Raw genomic sequence first — 22,149 nt, 5'->3', positions numbered from 1 at the left:
AAATCAACCAGTGTTCTCCAAATATTACTGTGTTTTATTCCTCTGTGTTGTAACTCCAGTTAAATGTGTGTTAAATCTTTTTTTCCATGTTGTAAACTCTTGTATTTTATCTCCTTTATCTTTTGTATCCGTTTTTCAAAAGATCTTGGGTCTTCTACTTTACTATTTGGATTTCTTAATGTCAGTGATAGTATTTTCCAGTTCTGTAGTTTATGTTGGACTTGTATATAAGGATTGTAGAACTTTCCTGAAATTCTCTATTTTTCTTTCCCCTCCCCTGAAAGTATTGACAGCAAAAAACTTTGGTAATTTCAAAATTTGAATGATTGTCTTTTAAAATAATTTTATTCCTCTTGATAGCTCATCTTTTTTAATTTTAGATTGATAGGAAATTTATCACCATTTAACAGCTTCATGTCTATAATTCAAGGTTTTTTAAAAAAGAAATACACATAGTTGTATAACCATTGCTGTTGTCTAATTATTTTCTGGCAAAACTAATCTACTTTTGTGGCTCTGGATTTACCTGTTTTTGGTATTACACATAAATAGAAGCATAAAATGTGTCGCCCTTTGGGTGCAGCCTCTTTCACGGGGCGTATCGTCCTGTGCGTCTGTGTTGTGGCATGTATTCGCTCTACCATTTTGTGGCTGAATTGTCTTTTCCGACAGCTGCATCTAGATAGTACACGTTGTTTGTCTGTTGGGAGGCTTGGCTGCCCCCATTGCTCTTCTGGGGTGCACATGCGTGCACAGCCCCTGCATGGGTGTGCCTGGAGTCCGGCATGTGCCCCAGCAGTGGGAGGGCTGCGCCGGGTGGTGAGCGTTCAGCTGTCTGAGGAACTGCCAAGTTGTCTTCGGTGGCTGTACCTTTTTGCTTTCTTGCGAGCATGTATGAGAACTGTTTCTCTTCATTTGTCCCACACTTTCTGTTGTTTTTACTTTTATGCCTTTCATAATACTTTTATTTACCAGGTTGTAGTTTGATGCCATTTTGTAGCTACCATGTTGGGTGTTGGCTATCTGTTTTGAAGAGTGCTGTATGATTTTCAGTAGACTATCAGACATCACAGATGTTCACTTCAGAAGACCATGTTTGTTGTTTTCTGCCAAAGTGACTTGTTTCCTGAGGAGTAGTAGATCACCCTGAGTCTGTTGAAGGTTGATGATGAGGGGATCTAGTTCAGTTTAGGCCCAGTCTGAAAGAGACTCTTGGAAGTTACGGCACAGAACTTGGGTGGTTTGTGAAGACTCCTGTCACAGGCTCCACTCTAGCCTTTGCTGCTGAAGCCCTGGGCAGCCGGAGTGTCTGCTTGGTTCTTTGGCCCTCTGTTATTTTCTAGTAATTTTCTTGAACTCCTGCTTTTTCTAAGTTTTCCTCTTGGTCCTTTTTTCTTTAGTTTCCTGCCTTCTGGTGGTCCAAACTGACTTTTCAGTCCAGAAGGCCTGCTGTTTTCTATATGGGCTCTCTTACCTATACTCAGAAAATGCAAGGAAAAGCCTAGGCAATTGTGCTAGTTTTACATCCTTACTTCCTTTCAAGAGGTATAGTCCCATCTGTTCCTCTTGGACCAGGTTACACCATAGAGTCCTCCAGTTTTATACATTTTTGACATAGTGTTATGTCTTTATTTCTTTTATTTCTTTATTTGTGCTGGGAATTGAACGCAGGACCTCACGCTTGCCAAGCAGGCACTGTGCCGCTGAGCTGTATCCCAGAACCCTATAACTTTGCCTGAGATGGGGTCTTGGTCTATAATTCAGGCTGACCTTGAACTCACTATGTAGACTAGACTGGCCTCAGCCTCGTAGCAGTCTTCCTGCCTCAGCCTCTGGAGTGCTAAGCTTACGGGCATGTGTCACCATACCTGACTCAACAGGTTTTTTAGGTATAACGTTCTGGGAATTGAACCTAGAGTCTAAGCAGTGAGCTACATCCTCAGCCTTTTTCATTTAATTGTAATTAATTAATTTTTTGATTTTTCAAGGCAGGGTCTTGTTATGTATTCCAGGCGAGTCTTGAATTCATGTAATGCAGGATGGCCTTGAACTCAGTGATCTTTCTGCCTCAGACTCCTGAGCGGTGGTATTTGCCACCATTCCTAGTTTAGAATTTCATGATTTTTGTTACCAGGGACACTAGTTTGGTATAAGTTATTGATCATAATGGTAATAATGACTAGTTGTTTTATGAATTAAGTTATAAAAAGTTAAGCAGGCTTAATGATATGCAAAGGTAGTTAAAAGTAAGAGTTATGATTGGAATTTTTTTGTGAAAGCTGAACAAGGTTAATTGTTTAAAGATATAAATTAGATAAGAATATAAGATGAAAGTTTATGAGAAAATAAGCAGTTACCTAGATTTGCTAGCAAAGAAATTAATTCTGAGTTTAGCTGTTAAGAGTTATGCTTGGTTATTTCTGTAACTGGTAGTGATTGATGAAAAGATTGGAATTTTGAGTGCTTATGTGTCTTGGCTAAAGAAGTGTGCTGTAGACAACCATGCTCACAAAATCTGGACAGGTACAGAGTGCGTACCTGGCCATCAGGTAATGTGGAGGAAGTTGCTGAGTGGAACGTGGTATTCAGATCACTGAGAAGCAAGGAGAGAAGACAGAAGGAAGTCTGAAAAAATAATGCCTTCTTAACCTCCTACATCCTTAAAAAACAAAACTAAAAAGAATAGGTGCTTGGGAAAAAAACCCAACCTTTTGGTTTCTCCATCGAAATATCCCCCAGAAGAGAGACAGGTGCTACAGATCGTCTTGTGTCTGTGATTTTCCTTTCGCCCTTTTGTGAACTCTCAAGGTTAGTCAGTGGTTTTCTTCAAAATTTCATTAGGAAATTTGCCAGAGGCATCCTTTTGAGGCAGCTGTCTCTGTACCCTTGGAGGCCATCAGTAATGTTTCCAATCTATAGCAGTAGTTGGCACAAAAATGTTGAACTGAACTGTTGTCTTTGTGTTATAAAACATTCCTCCACTGCTGCCTCTCCCTCCAAGAACCCACCAGACAATAAAACATATATCATGTTTTAGGACTTTGTTCCTTTTATTATTTTTGTTACTGTACCTTTTCATGTAAAAGCCACCATTAGTGAATGTATCCAAATGTTCACAATGAAATACTTCAATTTTTAAACATAATTTAAATACTAGCAAAGATACATTAGAAATAGTTTGTAAATGAGAATTGCATTTGTAAAGAGCCAAAATTTTCATTTCACTATTGAGAATTTATAAATTAAAATACACTGTAATTATGGTCTACTTTTGTCTAAGATGTTTAGATGCTGTGTGTTTGTAAAATGTTGGAGGGTATTAATGATACTAATAACTGCTTTGAATGCATTAGGAGACATTGAAATGCATTTGTTTTGTTCCTGTTCAGTTTAATAATATAGGCAACTGTTATTCCATATGCATCTTTAATATATTAGCCCAACTGTTTGTCTTGTTTTGCTAAACTGTCTTCTTTCAGCCACCCACACAGAATATGCCTATGGGTCCTGGAGTGATGAATCAGAGTGGTCCCCCCCCGCCGCCGCGTGCTCACAACGTGCCTTCAGATGGAATGGTAGGCGGGGGTCCTCCTGCTCCACACATGCAGAACCAGATGAACGGCCAGATGCCTGGTAAGTTTTTCTCCTCTAAGACATTAACACCAGAGTTGCTTAGCAACTGAAACGACATGGGGGCTCAAGGGATACTAGATTGTTGATGACAAAACTGCTTTGAATGCCCCCGAGTACACGCTCTCTTAGAGTTTGTTAGCTACAGAGCTACGTGACCTGTATTCAGTGTTTATCGGCTGCCCTTGGGCTTTGATGTAGCTGACACACAGCGTTCCTCTGCTGAACAGAACTGGCTAAATTTAGTCTGTCTGAAACTGTGCAGTACAGTTGGCTTTAGAAGCTTTTGGGGAAAAAAAGGCATGGTGCCACAGCTTAAGAATTAAGATTGTTTAAAAAGGTTTCAACATTTCTTTGAGTTTTTGTTTACTTAAAATTTTCAGAAATAGTACTGCTTGAAAAAAAAAACACATGGGGAGAAGAAACAAAACAATCATTAAAGTGTTACTGTTTAGTATTTTCTCATTGGTATTATTAAAAATGAATGTAGATTTTTATGAATATGTCTTGATAGTGCAATATAGATAGGAAAATTGAGTCTTGAGGCAAAATTAAACTGAAAATAAGGTAAGCTTTTTTGTATATTGAGGGGTTCCCTTTTCTCCTTTTCCATGTTAACTTCAGAGTCATTGGAATGCTGTGTTTAAAGCCATTGGGTGTTACCTAGTTACTCTTTCCTGAAAAGTATCTTTAAGCATTTTGGTTTTGTAACAAGGGCAACAACTCATACCCATTATTTTTGGTGGAATATTTTCTACCTTTACTATGAAAATATTTTTATTTTTTATTTTATTTTTTACATATTTATTACAAGCCCTGCAGGATCTCACTACGTAGATTGGAATTGTAGTGATTCTCCTGTTTTCAGCCTCCCAAATGCTGGGATGCGCGCCACCATGCCCAGCCTCAAACCTTGTCTCAGCTTGCTGTGGAGGCAGGGCCAGCACGGCATACCAGGGATCAAACCCTGGCCACTGCGCTATTTTTACTTTTAAAGACAAAAATTTTATTTATTATCAGAAATTATATAATTAATTAAAAATTAAAATAACTTACTAAAATTAGTAGCATCCTTCGAGTACTGTCTTTTTCCAGCTGATTGTGCTGTTGGTAGCGTAGGTGTCCAAAGATGACATACTAGAAGAAATAAAGGGGAACACAGGTAGCCTGGGTTAAAGACCAATGTGTGGCTGACGGCGTTGGTGTGGGCATCTGGGCGGATGTGCGTTGGGTTGCTTTGCGCTTCCCACTAGGGCAGTGGCCCACATGCAGTGTGGAGGTCGGGGTAAGACACACTACCTTTTAGGTTGCAAGGAAAGCTGCTCACTAGGTCCACATAAGGTGCGCCAGAAGCATTGTTTGTAAAACAAAAAGGGCAGCGCTAGTGCAGGGTGGACAAGAGTGCTGGGACTTTTATGGTAGTACTTCTAGTTAGGATTTTGACTTAACACTCGTAAAACGGTGGAGTCTAAGACCAAGAACGCATTTGAAAAGCACACACTTACTGATCTGACAGTTCTGTTTTTCTGTAAGGTCACTTAGAATAATTATGTTCTTTTTATAAGATAGAGTTAAAACAGCCATTTCTTACCTTGAATGTCCAGGACACTGTAGAACGTCTAAAGCAGTAGTTAAGAGACTCTCCTAACCAATGGTGTTTATACCTAGGTGTAAGAAAAACTAAAAGGCCAGTAATTTGTATTTTCTTTAAAGCATCTAGCCAACAAATTTACAAGTACAGTGAAGCTTTTTTTTAAGTACCAGGGATTGAACTCAGGACTTTGTGCCTGCCAGGCAGGTGCTTAGTCTACTGAGCTATCTCCCCAGCCCAAGTTTACAAATGCAAATTTGCATCTAGCTCTTAATGTCTTGCTTTCATTTTAATATATTTATAATTTAATTATAGAGCTGCTTTTGCTAATTGATCTTGGCCAGATCACCTAAGTCACAATTCCTTTATAAAGATAATTAAATTGATAAAAAATTAATGTCTGTCTATGGAACACAAATCTGAAGGTGTCGGAGGGTAGATAGTACTTCTAAACAGTTTTAGAGATGCATTGGTAATCCTTGAAGATGTGCTCTCTTTAGAAAAGGGTGTATACTTTCTTTTACCTTTTTAAATAAAAACACAAATGACAGCACTTACTTAATGATTTTTTGTATATTTCCTTCTCAACGAGTTAGAGACCTTAAAGAGCATCATTCTACCCAGTGTATAAAGAGCTGCCTTGTTCTTTTTGGTGACTGTGTCACTTTTTTTTTAATGAATGTAGTCTAATTTAACAGTTCTCTTATGAAATAAGGTTATTTTTAATACTTTGGTGTAATAAATTGGTCACTATGATTATACCTATAAAATGTATGTGTGTATGTTTTGCATCCACGGGGGGAAATATATATCTATATATCTATATCTATCTATATATATATATACATATATATACATATATATACATATATACACACATATATATATGTGTGTATATATATATATACATATATACACACACACTATAACTGAAATTGTTGGATTAAAAGTATACGTACAATTAAGAATTTGATAGCTATTCCCAAATTGTTGTATATAAAAATAATATGGTTAGTTTCAACAGTGTATGGAAGCACTTATCTCTATGTAGTTGGATCTGAGCTTTGAATTTGAAACTCTGAAAGATGAGTATTAGGTCTTAACAGTTTTAATGTGCTGTTCTGCTACATGTGAAGCAGCCTTGTCTACGAACCTGTTTGTAGTTTCTATGTGAGCGGGTCGTTCCCAGCCTTCCTGTGTCTCCCTGCCCCACCCTAATGTACTGGGGGTGGACTTTTGCTTTGTGTGCTAAGTGATCGGCTCCGTTTGTGATCCATCCTGTAAGTTTTTCATAGTTTTATCTTTTGACTATTTTTTGGGTTTGTTTTTGGTCATGTTGAATTTTTTATTTTTACATGGTCTCATTTATCAATTTTTTAATGGCTGTGGGCTTTCTAGTACTCTTACAAAGGACTTTCCCTTTCAAGATAATTCTGTAAATTTTTGGTATTTTAGGGAAGGGTCTACAGGGTGTTTAGGGTCTCACTACTAGTTTGGACTCTCTGTTTACAGCCTCCGAAGAGCTGGGATTACAGGTGAGCCACCATGGCCAGTCTCAATTGTCATCTCAGCGCGCCCTGGGGGCAAGGCCGGCTCGGCAGGCCCAGGGATCAAACCCCCAACTTTAATCCGCTGAGCTATTTGGCCGGCCCTGTTTTCTTTTTTAACATTTAAGAGGGAATGTTTCTTAATGTTTATACTTGCGAATTGGTTTCAGTAGAAGGGATGAGATAGCACTTAGCTCTGTTTTTCAGATGGCTGCACAGTTGTTACAGTGCTGTTCACTAAATCAGTTTTCTGTTGTCCATGGATACTTAATATGGCCGCTGTTATCACTTACCAATTATGTATTTGGGTGTACTTTTAGATTCTGTTCTGGTTCACTGATCTGTAGGACTACTCATTTATGTTAACTAATGCAGTATGCTTTAATTACTCCATCTTTGTATTTTTCTGCCTTACAAAACTAGTATTCTCTTTCTTTTTCAGAATATTACTAGCTTTTCAAAAACACTAACATCTTAACCTCTAAAATGGAAATTATAACGTTCATCTGAAAATATTTGCTGTCATTTGTGTGAATGAATCACTTATGTTATTTGCTATTGATTAAACACTCTTAGTGTTTTCATAATATACAAAAAAGTACCTTTTAAACATTTATATTTTGCTTCTGAACATTTTTCTTCGAAGGACCTAACCATATGCCTATGCAAGGACCTGGACCCAATCAACTCAATATGACAAACAGTTCCATGAATATGCCTTCGAGTAGCCATGGATCCATGGGCGGCTACAACCATTCCGTGCCATCCTCGCAGAGCGTGCCGGTGCAGAATCAAATGACAATGAGTCAGGGGCAGCCCCTGGGAAACTACGGCCCTCGACCAAATATGAATATGCAGCCGAACCAAGGTAACGAACGCTGTGTCCTTGGTGGCTATGGTGTGCTGTGTTAGCCTTTGAAAGGAAAAGACTTCTATCAAGTTGTTAGCTCATTCATAAAAATAAAAGCTAAATTGAAGGCCAATTATATTCATTTAAAGGGACTGTAGAGTTTGAAGGAAGTTCATATCATTTTATTTACTTCTACAAATTAAATTGCTCATTTTAACTGTTAGGATTTTTGAATTTTGTCCTTTGGATATATTTTTTTAAATTGTTTGATCAGTCTAATCAGTGAATTAATCTGTTTAAAGCTAGAAAATTGAGAAAAACAAAGTTTTTATTTTTTTAGGCATAGCCTCTTAAAAATCATCTACTCTAAGGTTTGTTTTACTAACAAACCGTATATTAATTTGTATGGTATTCTGTTAAATAATATGAGTGTTTTTGGTGCTGTGTTTAGCGCTGAAAGGTAACTAAGATGATTACCTGCTGCAGTGTTCAGTGGAGATGCTGCTGTACTCTTAGAATGGTGTGAGTTCATTATAGTTTATTACCAATCTCAGGGAATGAAATTGTTACCATGTTTCTTTTAAGTATCCTGTGAATAATAACCAAAAACCAGTAAGTGGCGCTCTGTTCTTCTAATTGCCTGTTAAAACATTTGGCTTATTGCCAGCTTAATGCTTTTTCACTTAAAAATGTACTGAGTTTAAGAATATGAGATAGAATTAAATATATTTGTAATAAAACTTCCTAGATTTTGATTATAAAACAGCTCATGAAATGTACTCAGATAAAGGAGGTTAAGGTGCTAAAAATTAAGGTGAAATACTACATTGTAATTTTTAACTACAATGCAGATACTGTTTATAATTTTGATGAGATATTTTAAAACACAGGGAGCCAATAGATTAAATTGTCAGTCAGTGTAGCTTCACAAAACTGAGAGTTGCTCTGTTTTTTTTCTTTTCTTTTTTTTTTTTAATCCCAAAGTTATATCTGTTTTCTTTTATTAGGTCACTTAGAGGTTCAGAACAATAGAAGATCCAGTTAGTGCCAGGTCAGAAGGGAGTTGAGCTGTTCCTCAGGGAGTAAGAAGATGTCTACTGACTCTCCCAGGGCTCAGCCTTGACCTCTAGAATCAGAGGGTTAGGCAGAGGTAGGGTGTCTGCAGCGGAGATGGGCACGGAGCAGCATGATGGAGCGCACCTTTGTGAGTTGGAGGATGAGAAGCATAACCGCACCCCAGTGCGTGTGGGGGAATAGTTGTCCCTTAGGAAAAAGAACTGGGTTGGCTGTAGGGATTGTTTCAGATGCAGGAACCAGCTATTTCTTTTTTTAAAAGCTCCTATTTTATGAAGGTGGAGTTTTCCTTTAGCTGTCGTATGTGTTACTTTTTGCTTTGTTCTCCTGATTTGAGTTTTATATAAAAAGATACACAAAAAGTAACTGTAGAGATGTAATTTGGAAAGAACAGAGGATACTTCAGAGTGAAAATAATAAAAATCATTGAAGAAATTTTTGTTTTAACATCCCTTCAGCACAAATAAGCTTTATAAATTTTATTATCTCTGAATCAAAAGAATTCATAGAAAATTATAATTCCAAATATAAAAAAGGAAGTTATAGAATATTCTGGCAGCATCTATTTTCTTATGAATTTAATTATTGAATTCAATTCAATCATAACTTTTTTCTCCTTTACTGTTTTGAAATACTTTTTGCTGTGTAATCCAGGCTGGCCTTAAACTTGAGATCCACCTCCTGGCTCAGCCTCCCAAGTGCTGGGATTATAGACTATATCACTACAGTCAGCTGATATAGATTTCTTAGAAAAATATTTCAGTTATATAGAATGTATTTGATGAAAAAATTATTTAGCAGGATAAAAGTTTTATTAGTGAAGTTTCATTCATTTCATTACAAAGCATTTTTTAAAAAAAATTATGTATTTAGTGGAGTCTATAGGGTCTCACTATACAGATCAGACTTTAGTGATCCTCCTACTTTCAGCCTCCCAAGCGCTGGGATTACAGGCATGTGACACCCCTTTCTCAGCAAACCTCAGGGGTGGGGCTGGCATGCCATGCCAGGGATCAAACCCTGGACCCTGTGTCTGCCGAAGCAGATGCATTGATACATGGAGCTATCTGGCCGGCCCTATAAAGCATTTTCATAGCTAGCTTTAGCTTTTACAAAAATAAACTATGTATGTAACATTAAAATTATTTTTTTGTTTAGTGTATGGAAGGAATTAAAGGAGATTATATCTTAAAAGAAAAGCCTTGAAAAATATCAAAACCCTGTACAAACATTTTTCCTTTTAATATTTTATTACATTTATTGAAATATTACTGTTCTTTGAGTTAAACATACAAAAATCTTTTGAGTACCTCCATACTGCAACGTACTTATATCCCTCTCAAGTATTAGAAAAAATGTTAAAGGTATTTCTTATGGTTAAGTTTTTAGAATCGTGGAAAAGAAATACTTGTTAAAGTTTTTAGGTTAAGCCTGTATGTTGGGCGACTGAGATCGCTCAGCAGTCTAGGCCCCTGCTTTGGCAGGCGCAGGCCATCAGGGCTTGATCCCCTGGGCTTGCATCTGCGCTGGCCCCGCCCCCCGGGTTGTGCTGAGCTGGGAACTGCGCCTGGGCTTGGTGGGGCGTGCCTATAATTCTAGTGCTGGGGAGGCTAAAAACAGGATCACTGCGAGTCCGGGCTGTGTAGTGAGACCCTATACCAAATAAATAAATGAAAAAAATAAATAAATAAAGCTATATACTAAGAGAACATAACTGGTAGAATGCACGATCCTGGGTTTGATATCTAGGACTCAAAGCAAAGCACAGGAATTCTTGGTAATGAAACAAAGTGGAAAAATAATAGTTCAAAGAATTCTGTTTTTAAGAGGAACATTTAATGTCATTGTTTAGCATATTACTTCCATGGATAATATGTGTTGATATATTAGTGATTAGTGAGTTTTGGGAAACTTTAATTGGTAATGTCATAGTAGTTAGCTTTCTTTTTTCTTTCTCTTTTTCCCTGTGGTGCTGGTTCAGGGCCTTGCTCCACTAGTGCTTGTCCTGCAGCCACCCCACCCCAGTCTAGGAGAGGAAGTAGGACCGTCTGGATGCAGGCACTAGGGGCTTTGCGGTAGTATTGTTTTAACCTCACCCTCCTTTGCAAATTGCTGTAAGATCATTTCCCCCTACTTTTTTCCCCTCTCTTTCTCCTTCTCTCGCTCCCTTCTCCCCACCACTTTTATCTCAACTTTGAAAGTGAAATTAGTGAAAAAAAGTAAACTTTAAAAATATTTTCCTTACAGTTCTGGAGTGTCATTGAAATTCATGCAATGGATAGACATTTTTTATGTTTACTTACCATTTTAATTAAAAAACAAAGAAGTAGTCTTCTGATTTATACTAGCCAGCAATGCTGATACAATGAAGCACACCATTAGTGTTATAGGGAAAGGAAGATATTTCTAGGAGTGAAATGGAATTTCTTAGACTTCATTTATATACACTGAAAAATGTTTAAAATCAGTACAAGTTCTAGCATAACAGACCCATAGAAACCTGTTATCTAAGATGTGTCATTAAAGAAGCTGCTCAGAGCCGGGCATGTTGGTGCATGCCTGTAGTCTCAGCTACTGGAGACACCAAGGCAGGAGCATCACAAGCTCAAGAGTTTGGAGACAGCGTAGGCAGCATGGTGAGACTGTCTTTAAAAACCAAGAAAATTATCAACAAATGACTCCATTATGTTTGCCAATTGTGTATTCCAGTATTCATAGTTAACAAAAAGAGTATAAGCAGTTATTTTTCAGAAAACTTAAAAGAATGAGCTTACATGTAATGTAAATTCAACTAATTCAGCAGAACATTTTCTTACTTTTATTTTTATTTTTTGGTGGAACCGGGGATTGAACTCGAGCCCTTTGGCTTGTCAGGAAAGCGCTTATTCCACTGAGCCATCTCCCCGGCTCCTTTTTTCTTATATTTAATTGGTTGGTGTTTCTTTTTTAAAGATGGGGGCCTCTGTATGTAGTTTTGGCTAGCTTTGAACCCCTATGCACTCCAGGCTGGCCTTGAGCTCAAGGTGATCCTCCTGCCTCAGGCTCAGAAGTGCTAAAATTACAGACTTATGACATCACCACCTGCTAGTTAACAGAATACTTGCCTGTACACTCTCACTTTTCACCTGCATGTGAAAGATTGAGCAAATTTTTAATGATAGTTTATTTCTTAAACACTTTTAGCAAAACATTCTTGAATAGTCCAGCACATAGTTTTTTTATGTTATTTTCACTGTTACCTTGATGAAGATCATTGATTATCACTTTGAACCTAAGGGTAAGTCCAGTGTTGTTCTGTAAATTCATATATAGAGAAAAAACTCTTAGAATCAAAAACCTCTTTAAAAAGTCAGGAAAGTGGGGCTGGAGAGATGGCTCAGTGGTCTAAGGCACCTACTTAGAACAAGCTTGGCAAAGCATCAGGGACCGCGGTTCAATCCCCCAGCACCACATGCCAGCCAGCCCCGCCCCCTGGTGGGCTGAGCTGGCCACACACACACACACCACTCTCTCTCTCTCTCTCTCTCTCTCTCTCTCTCTCTCTCTCTCTCTCTCAAATTAAAAAAAAAAAAAAAGTCAGGAAAGTATTTATTTTGTATGTGGCCTGTATATCCCTAGTGCTGAGACCTTCTTAAGGCTGGGCATAAAACGTCTATTCCATGAATAGCCGCTGGAGCCAAGTGGTATAAATCACCTGGATAGGGTTAGTACCTTCAAGATATTTAATAAAGCAACAAGTATACTCATTAGAGTATAAAATATCAAATGAGCATAGAAAGGCTTTCTAAACATAGCTACATTTTATTTGATGAAATCAGGATATTTTATTCATTCCCAGGCATTAGTAAATTTTCCATGTTTAACAGTTTTGCTAATTACATAGTAAAATACGAAGAGTTCCACAAGTTGTTACGTGCATGTTAAAGAATGCATATGTAAGTTCTATGTATGTAGTTCTGTAGTTGGGAGCTCAGATCTTTGAAGTAAGGTTAAGTGAAATAATACATGTAATTAGTAATTGCTTCCACAGTTTATATAAAAATCAGTTGGCAGAGTAATCAGCACTTTTCTGTTTAAATCCAATTTGAGATTGGTTTGTCGGCTGTTGTCTTACTCAGCCACAGTATCTATTTTCTTTCTTTTCTTTTTTTTTCCATAATTTTATTGAGAGACAAATAGCAATAAGACAGTTTCAAATCAAATTGGTATGACAGTTTCAATAATTAGCACATTGCATACTCTCTTCCTAGTGGTTATTTGCTGTACAAGATGCAAACATGATATCCTATTTACAAACACTATTACAACAAATCCCTCTATTCATTAAGAGAATGTAACTATGTATCTGTCCAAACCATTTTGAATACACAGATACAAAATGGACATTCATTTGTATCCCCTTTTTTGTTTAGTTCCGACATGGCTGACACTGACAGAGGATCTACAATCTGAGGTACAGGATCTCATTAAGAATCCTGAGGGGATTTCACTGACCTTATCAGACCCAAAAGCTACAACTCTTGTTGCATAGGTCTTTCTTAATCTTGGTCTTAACCATCCAGCAGAAAAGTATAAAAACGTAGTATAAGAAGTAAAGCCATGATGTTATGTTGAGCTGTAGGGGACTCAGGTCAACAATTTCTGACACTGCCAGTCAAGAGGAAGCCCCAATACTATTATGGACTACTGGACTCTTAGACTATTTTGCCGAGTTAACACACCTGTAATATTCAAATGACAGTTCTATATTATTTCTTGTTTTAGTGTTATTTGAGAAGTGTTAAGAAATGGGTTTTAAATACTGTTTTTTCTGTCAGCACGTTCTTTGGCTAGATGATAGGGAGGCTTGATACTAGCATAGTAGGACAGCTTAGCAGTTAACTGTGCAAGTGCATCTTAGTAGCATGCTTTCTGTGCCTGGCAAGTGCAAGGAGCTGGGTCTGGTCCCTTCTAGTACCACATGTTGTGCCAGCCCCTGGAAAACTGGGCTCTCTGGCCACCGAAACTGGGTGTGGTGGCACACCCCTGTAATCACAGTGCTGGGGGGGCTGAGACAGGAGGGTCAGTACGAGTCCGAGCTGCATATGAAGACCCTGTACCAGATAAATGATTTTTAAAAAATTAAAAATAAATAAAAATGAAGATGCTGGGCCAGAGAGATAGCTCATGGTCTGGGCGCCTGCCTGGTAAGTGCAAGGACCCAGGTTCGATCCCCAGTACTGCTGCCAGCCCTGCCCCTGGCGCACTGAGCCAGCCACCGAGACCTACCATAGTGACGCATAGCTGTAATCCCAGCGCTGGGGAAGCTGAAAACAGGAGTCCTGAGCTGCATAGCAAGACCCTGTACCAAATACATAAAATTAAAACAAGAAAAAGGTGCTCTGAGTAATCCATGTAGATATTCATATTTTTTATTTGAACCTAAGCTTTTCTTTCTTTAAGATAAACAGCCAGGTATGCAACTGATGGATCATATGGTATGTTTTACATATTACATTTTCATAAACAGCCCAGGACATGCTTATTTATAGTTCATTCCCTCAGAATTTCTCAGAGCAGAGTAATCTGTTGTGTGCTTCATAATCCCAGTAATCCCAGCTGCTTCATAACTTCCAGCTTTCATGCTGAGTAACACAAAGCTGGGCGTTCTCATATAGTCCATCTCCACGACTGTCTAGGTGGGTCATTTAGGTCTTTCACAACTGATTGTCCCCAGTGCCACATAAATCTAGAGCTTTTGGAGTTTTTCAGCCAACAGCAGATAGTTTGTTATTGTATAGATGAAATTGCTGAAGAGTAATCATGTAAGAGAGGCTGTCTGACTGTAGCTTTTTATTTTGCTAGATTTATTAAGCTACATCCCCTTTCCAGTTCTCAGTCATCCGGAAGCTAAGTAAATGAGGTAGTTCTCATACTTGTTTGTAAAGATATATATGAGTTAAAGTTGTTCACTTGAGAAGTCCAGGATTTCTTAACTGTTGATACTTAAATATGATTTTAGCAGTGTTCCTGTCAGCTACCCACTAGGTGGCAGTAGGACCCACACCCCAGTTGTAATAACTAAAACTGCCTCCTGAAGTTGCTGAATAGCTCTCAGGGCATGAAGTTACCCACGCCTGAGCATTACAGGTTTAGGAACTGGTCACTGTGAATATCTGCATATAAAGATGGTCTGTGTCATTAAAAAAACAAATGGCAGTAACAAAACGTATTGTTACAATCGTTTTAATACTTTTTACTTTATGAGAACATAATTAAAAATTTCATGTTACTGAAAGGTTTGTATCTTTGTGAACTGTTTGCGCTAGCTGAACTCTGTCACTTTATTTCATTTGTTACTTAGGTACTTAGCGAAGCCTATCCTTAATTGAATTTACCAAGCTTCTGAGATAATCGTACATTTTCTTAGATACCTGGCGCTGGCTCTTTTATCTTTGGCATTCAAATATTTTCACTGTGAGCTATTTGAAATTTGTGATGTGGACATTATATAAAGAATCTTTCTCATTTTAAATGGCTATTTAAATAGATAATAGGTTAACTAATTTGCTAGAGTATAGGGATTTTTTCTTGCAAACATATTAGTAATACCTTTAAATGAGAACTATAAATGATTTGAGATTGAATAGTTACAGAATAAATAGCACAATATAAGAAGGTCTAATATAACAGGTATGTGTAGGTTTAAGACTTTTCATGTATCTTACTAGGACAATATGTTATACTGGAAATAAATTATTTAGAACTACTTTGTTGAGAAATAATGACATTTGATAAATACGCTTTGACTTTGGAAAATAAGTGTGTGAATGGTTAAGAGTTTGAGCTTTCACATTCTCCCCACTTAGCGACATGACTTTGAGTAAGAGCTTATTTGTAAGGCTAATCTTTCTTGTTTATAAAATGAAGTTGAGGAGGACAAATAGTATATATAAAGCTGTTAGCTTAGTGCCTGGCTTATCATAAATGTTCAGTAAATATTAGCTAGCATTAAAACTGTATTTATGGATTAAAGCGCCTGCAAGCAGGCACAGGGGCCGGAGTCTGATCCCCAGGCCTGCCTTGCCAGCCCTGCCCCTGGGGCATGCTGCAGTGGCAGTTAAGACAGGGCATGGTGGTGCGTGCCTGTAATTCCAGCACTCGGGAGGCTGTAAACAGGCAGATCACTAGAGTCCAATCTAGTAGTGACACCCTGAACACCCTGCAGACTTTCCCTAAAATACAAAAAACAAACAAGCCAAACTATATATTTAAAATAACTCTTAAATAAATGATACAACTTGTAGAGCTGTAGTTTATTAATTTGATTTGAAGATGTAAATATATACAGATGTGTATGGAACATTTAAAAGCTACATCTATGCAAACTCTGCCTAGTTTTAAGTTACAGAAATGGTGCCAATCCTCACATTTTTTCTCTCACAGTGTCTCCTGGCCTTGTGTCTCATATATTATATAAGTACTTCAACTTGATCCTGAAATATTTCTGTTTACTTACTAATTTAAGGTAAAAAAAAATTCCAACAGTAAAAAGTGCAGTATGGTAATTTGGAAATACCTTACATGTGTTTAAGGTATATCTTATGTATTATTTAGATAGAATATGTAGTAGAGTATAAAACTTAAAATGAGAAGAAATGGTGTATTATTTGTTTTATGTCTAGAAAAAATATATTGTAAGTAATTAAGGTATTAGTGGAATCTTTGCATATGTAAGACACTCTGTAGTGAACCTTAACAGCAAAATGTAAAAGCCGAGTAATACCTCCTAAGCATATGGTAGTATATGCTGCTGTTGTTTGCACAAAATTGTTATTTGTAATAAACTCATCTTGTAGTCTTATTTTACTCTAGTACACTTTTTGGAACTTACTTTGAGGGAGCCTGTTGAGATTTCGGTTTCCTATTGCCGTGAGTATATCTCAGGAGATAATACTCATACATTGCCAGTGTGTAGCACATTGTCTTCTGTATCACAAGGCAAACCAGTGCTTTCTTACCAATCAGAATTGAAGTCATAAAGTCATAATTTTTTATCTTTAATGAGTAAAGCTTCCAGGAAACAGTGGAAAATACTATGTTTTAGTAGGGCTCGCCCCTTCCAACCTCTCTGTGGTCTTTTAGTTTAATCCTGAATGATACTGGGATCCCCAGAGGGAGGGTTGTGACAGAGAATAAAGAAAGGGTGGAAAGTGAGCTCCTTGGGAGTGGAGCTGCTGCCCGTCTCAGAAGATAGAGCACCCGCAGCCCTATCCTCTCCGCAACAGGATCTTGTCTGTTCAGGCTTTAAGCTAGAATAATTTTTGTCCTTAGAGCAAAGCTTAAAATTTTGTTGTATGTATCTTTTTGGAGTTTTTCCTCCTGGCTATTGTAGTTTTGCCTTCTTGCATAGAGTATGTTTTAGTTTTATTGTCACTTTCAGTTAAGGCCAGGTGTTTTTATACATTATTGGAGATGACAAAACATTCACTTTCACAAATATCCAGTCAGGTTGCCTATCAAATTATGAATGTCAGTGTTCAATTCTTTGTTTTATGCAAAGTGTACTTAAAGGAATAACCTCAAACTCATTAGTATTTTAGAACTTTTTTACTTTTAAAAAGCTTTATTGAGATATAATCGATGTATAAAAATTTTCTGTATTATACATCATTATGTGTTTTAAAAATTATTATAAAGTTTATCGGTACCACTTAGCTGTACATAACAATCACATGCATCACAGGGAATTTGCACCTGTGCATGATACAGCTTGATTCCTCCCGTTTCTCATTCCCTTCACCTGTCTGCCTGTCAGCCCTCTTCCCCTCCCTAGGTATGAAGCTTTCTCTCCATTTTATCCTTCTCTCATTTTTGCTTCTGAACTGTGAATTTGAGCCAGTGGAACACAAGCATGTACTTTGAAATCCGATGAGCTTTGTCGTATTCCCAACTGATATCTAATGGCTCTATGATTTTGGCCTTTGGATTCCTTGGCAAAAAACTTGAGGAAGTTGGACTCCTTTCCTTTGGTGATTGTTAGCACCTTACAGGAAACAAACGAAGGTGGTGTGTTATATGTTGAATTCTCATCCTGCCTCACTTGGGGACCTACCTTGTCCTGCTGTTCAAAATACATTTTCTTGTTGGAAGAAGGGTCTCAGAGTAACCTCTGACAATTAGGGAAGAGGAATAGAAGAAAAAGATGTAGTGAATAGGACGAAAAAGTTAACTTTGGTAAAGCATTCCTTCAGCTAGTGTCTCACAGGAAAAGGTGTGAAGTCTTTCTACTTACATTGTTGCTATTGTAGGTCAGTAGAGGGAGGATTGCTTTGTTTTGTTTTTAGTTGTTCATTTAAAATAAATAGTGAACTTTAGGCTCACCTGGACTATTCTTGCCAGGGTAAAACCTTTCTAAGTTCTTCAATGTTTGCCTTTGTAGTTTCTTCTTAAATAGTCCCCAGGTCAGCAAAGGAAGGAGTGTGGTGCTATGTAAGCAGTGTCCTGGGAGATGACTCATGCATACTTGTGAGACAGAAAGGGTCATAATGGCAGAAGAATGAGCTCCCTGCTCCATAGCTGGGCCCAGGAAACCTCTGAGGAATTTCCTATTTTGGGTAGATGACACCATGGGACCATGGAGCCATTATTGTTTCTTCTGTGTGATGTTTTTAGTATTGTGTGATTCTGTAGTGGTGATTGTTGGGCTCCCCTGCCATTGTTAAGTCTAGAAATTGCTCACATAGTTTAAATTTCTGAACCTATAGCTTCTTGTACTTCTCTGCCAAGGTGGTTTTAGAATGAGTGTGTGTGTTTTAGTGACTTATTAGAAGGAACTATAACCTTTTCATTTCAGTAAAACTTTTTAGTTTATCAAGCTTGCAAAAGATTTGGGAAGGGAAAGAAACCCTTTAGATTTTTGTTCTAAAATAAAAACTTAAGAAATTGTACTGATATGCTACTTGGAAATGTTTGTGTAGTTTCTGTGCCTTTCCTTATTAAATGGTTTGTGAAAAATATTAAAATGTAGACCAGAAATTTGGTTTCTTTCCCTTGGTTTGACTATTGATTCATTGTGTGATTTTTGTGAAATGTATTTCTGATGTCTTTTTCTGAAGTAACAGAAAGATTGCTTTCTTTTTCTCTAGAGAGAGTATGTTGTGTAGTCAAATATTTTATAAAATGGAAAATACATATAGAGTATATATCAGGGTATTCATATATCTTTTTCTTTGTGTGTGTGTGTGTGTGTACATGTGTTTGTGTGTGGTACTGAAGATTGAGCCCAAAGCTTTTTGTACTGAGTGACATCCTGAGCTCTTTTGGAATTTTTAAAAATATTGAGGACTGGTCTCCCTAAATTGCTAAGTTGCTCATGCCTGGGCTTGGGATCCTCCAGCTGCAACCTCCCAGAATGCTGGTGTCTTACTTCCTAGTTTTCTTGCTCAGACAAAATACCTGACACCCAAAGTTCAAGACAGAAAGGTTCATTTAGTTCACGGTTTGTAGAGATTTCAGTCCTTCAGTGTCTGGCTCCAAGGCAGGGTGGCATGGCAGACCAGCGTTTTAGAGAGAGTTCCTGGTGGGCAGAAGCACGGCAAACAAGCGAGGGGCCAATGGCAATCCTCTTTCTTTTACTTACATCTAATCCAGATTGCCTGCCCTTAGGTTGGACAGCACTCACACTTGTAATATGGCTCCCTTAATCCTGACACCCATGAGTCAATCTCATGTCATACACACTAGATCCAGCCCCCTCTGAACCCCACTCCCCCCCATGAGGCTTGATGGGGAAGATTAGACTCAAGCCATATCAGCTGGGATTGTAGGCCTCAACCTCCAGGCCCAGCTTGTTTTTTTTTTTTTTTTTTTTAAAGGACTAAAATACTCTTCCAGTGGATTTCAGATCAAATGCCTCAGTTTTCCCATGTTTGTGGAATATTTTACACATTTGAGCTTTAATTAAAAGACTTGCTTTTATTTGATGTCAGTGTGTTTAACTAGATATTTTGTGCATTATATAGCGGAAGATTCTTAAAACTCTCTTAATGTTAAAAATATATCTCACAAACTTAATCTGCTTAATGTTTTATCTGTTTGCAGGTCCAATGATGCATCAGCAGCCTCCCTCTCAACAGTACAGTATGCCACAGGCCGGCGGGCAGCACTACCAAGGACAGCAGCCCCCGATGGGAATGATGGGTCAAGTTAACCAAGGCAATCATATGATGGGACAGAGACAGATTCCTCCCTACAGACCCCCTCAGCAGGGTAAGTTCCATTTGGGAAATTTCCTGCTTAATATAAATAACAGTAATTGAAAGGTTTTAAATTTTAATGAGCTTTCATCTAGAGGCAAAGTCAGGGCTTTTGTTTCTGATACATGGATTTTGTTTTGTTTTGTTTTGTTTTGTTTTTTCCCCCCATCAAAAGGTAGTTAAAGTAGGTGTAGAAGATCATGAAATGGATAGGAACTTTCTGGTGCACAGGTTTCTTTTTCATTATTTTTTGGGAAAGGGTTATATTACAAAATTTTATATAAAAAGTTCAGTTTACAGCAGAAAACACCATTTTATTTTTTAGAAATTACTAAATATATGGCCAGGAACAAAGTTACTACTAAAAAATTATTTTATAGTGCTCTAATGTCAAAAAAATTTTTTTTTTTCTCTTACATTGACCCTCCCCTTTTTTGTTTGCTTTCCTGAGTATTGTTTGATATTATATATGGCCTTAAATATTAGTCTTTGTAAATGTGATATGTGGAACTGCAGTATATATGTACGTCTATTGCATAGGAGTAATTAAAAGTATCAGTGATGCCAGAGTATCGGAGGAGAGTCAGTGACTGAGAAACACTTTCACATAACATTGGATAATAAAGAATGCCTTTGATGATAGAACGCATCATTTACATCCTGCCTGGTTGTGGTTTTTCAGGCCCGCCCCAGCAGTACTCCGGCCAGGAGGACTATTACGGGGACCAGTACAGCCATGGCGGACAGGGTCCGGCAGAAGGCCTGAGCCAGCAGTACTACCCGGATGGTAATCTCTCCTGCTCTTAGCCGTCCCATTTTCTTTCCCTGCCCAGTATTTGGTATGGGAGGCTATTTGGAGCATTCTAATGAAGATCAAGACACTTATCAATTTGTTCAGAATTTAGAAACACTTTAGTAATCTAAAATACCAATAATAGCATTAGTTTTCAATCTAATTCAGGGTGTATTTCCTTAGCTCTTCCATTAGTGCCTTCATGAATCACATTCTGTCATTAGAATTCTTACGTGAAAGAGGATCCTTTTGTATTTGGGATTGTTCACATGAACCAAAGCAAGTGTTACTGACTTCTTTTTAAAAAAAAAAAATTACAGCTTTTTTGGAATGTAGTTGATATATTGCAATGTTCACCTATTGATTTATTCTTCTGTAGTGTATAAATATGTAGAGAATATAATGCTGGGATATTTTTCCAGTTTCATCATGCATAGTTCTCAGAGTGCTGCAATTTATATACATTAGTGCTTGTGTATTTCAGAAAAAATTTTAGGGAACTAAGTTATATCCATATTATAGCTATGTAAAGGTTTAATAGGATAAACAAGGCATTTGCAAGCTAGATTGGTAGTTATTTATTTTAGTGGGTTTTATTATAGTGGGAAAGTAGGTTGTGAGAAGTTGACTAGTAAAGAAGCGCTGCACTATGAGAAAATCTACGTAGCTGTAGCATGCATGAGCTTACTGCTACTGTGTTTTCACCATGCAGTTCTTCTAGCTTTTCTTTTTAAAATCTTACAACACTGAAGAAAAAATAATCCAGGCATATAAAACTGATAAATTAATAAGCGGTTATATTACAAAATGACTTGTCTCATTATGAAAGGATTTACCAAAAGATTGATATATATAATAACCTCTGTTGGTGTATTTAGTGTAAATTACTTAGAGAAACTAATACCTACTAGTTTCTGAAGTAGTAGGAAGCGTTAGGAGCCATTGACTAGGAACTGACGTAAGCTAGGGAGTGAGAAGATTTATTTAATGTAGTGTATCTGAAGTCTCCTTCAGATAGATGTAATATAGATAGATAAATGTAATCACCTGTCTTCTTTTGTCAGTGCAGTGTTTAGAGACGTGGACTTTTTGCTGTAGAGGCCCTGCCTATGACAGAGCAAGCACCTCTCAAATTTTGCATACAGTGACTATTAGTGATAATGCTGACATATGTGGATAATTCTGGTTAAAACGATATATTTTTTAATTTCACATTTTTTGGCGGTTCATGTATAGACATGGTATATTTTTAGTTGAAAACTTCATGAAAGCTATAGTAGATTATAGATACTTTGAAGAGATAGAAATACTTTGTAAGATTATCTTTGTAAGCATATCAGTATTTTTTAAACTATGTATTAGGAAATCTGAAATTAAATGATTGGTGTAATTGTTTCAAATGTATCTCACATAACTGACTTGAAATT

General features: G+C 37.4%; 1 protein-coding gene across 1 annotated transcript in view; it reads left to right on the top strand.

The window, feature by feature from the left end:
- Ss18 (SS18, nBAF chromatin remodeling complex subunit) overlaps window positions 1-22,149 on the top strand; it is an 86,595-nt gene that overhangs the window by 44,588 nt on the left and 19,858 nt on the right. Inside the window, exons 5-8 of the mRNA XM_023713321.1 lie at window positions 3,480-3,633; window positions 7,415-7,636; window positions 19,775-19,942; window positions 20,612-20,716. Of these exons, the coding sequence (XP_023569089.1) occupies window positions 3,480-3,633; window positions 7,415-7,636; window positions 19,775-19,942; window positions 20,612-20,716 (649 nt within the window). The remainder of the gene's footprint in view (window positions 1-3,479; window positions 3,634-7,414; window positions 7,637-19,774; window positions 19,943-20,611; window positions 20,717-22,149) is intronic.

The sequence above is a fragment of the Octodon degus genome, unplaced genomic scaffold, assembly GCF_000260255.1.
Source record: "Octodon degus isolate 3935 unplaced genomic scaffold, OctDeg1.0 scaffold00003, whole genome shotgun sequence".
Lineage (NCBI taxonomy): Eukaryota > Metazoa > Chordata > Mammalia > Rodentia > Octodontidae > Octodon > Octodon degus.
This window is presented reverse-complemented; position numbering and strand designations above follow the sequence as displayed.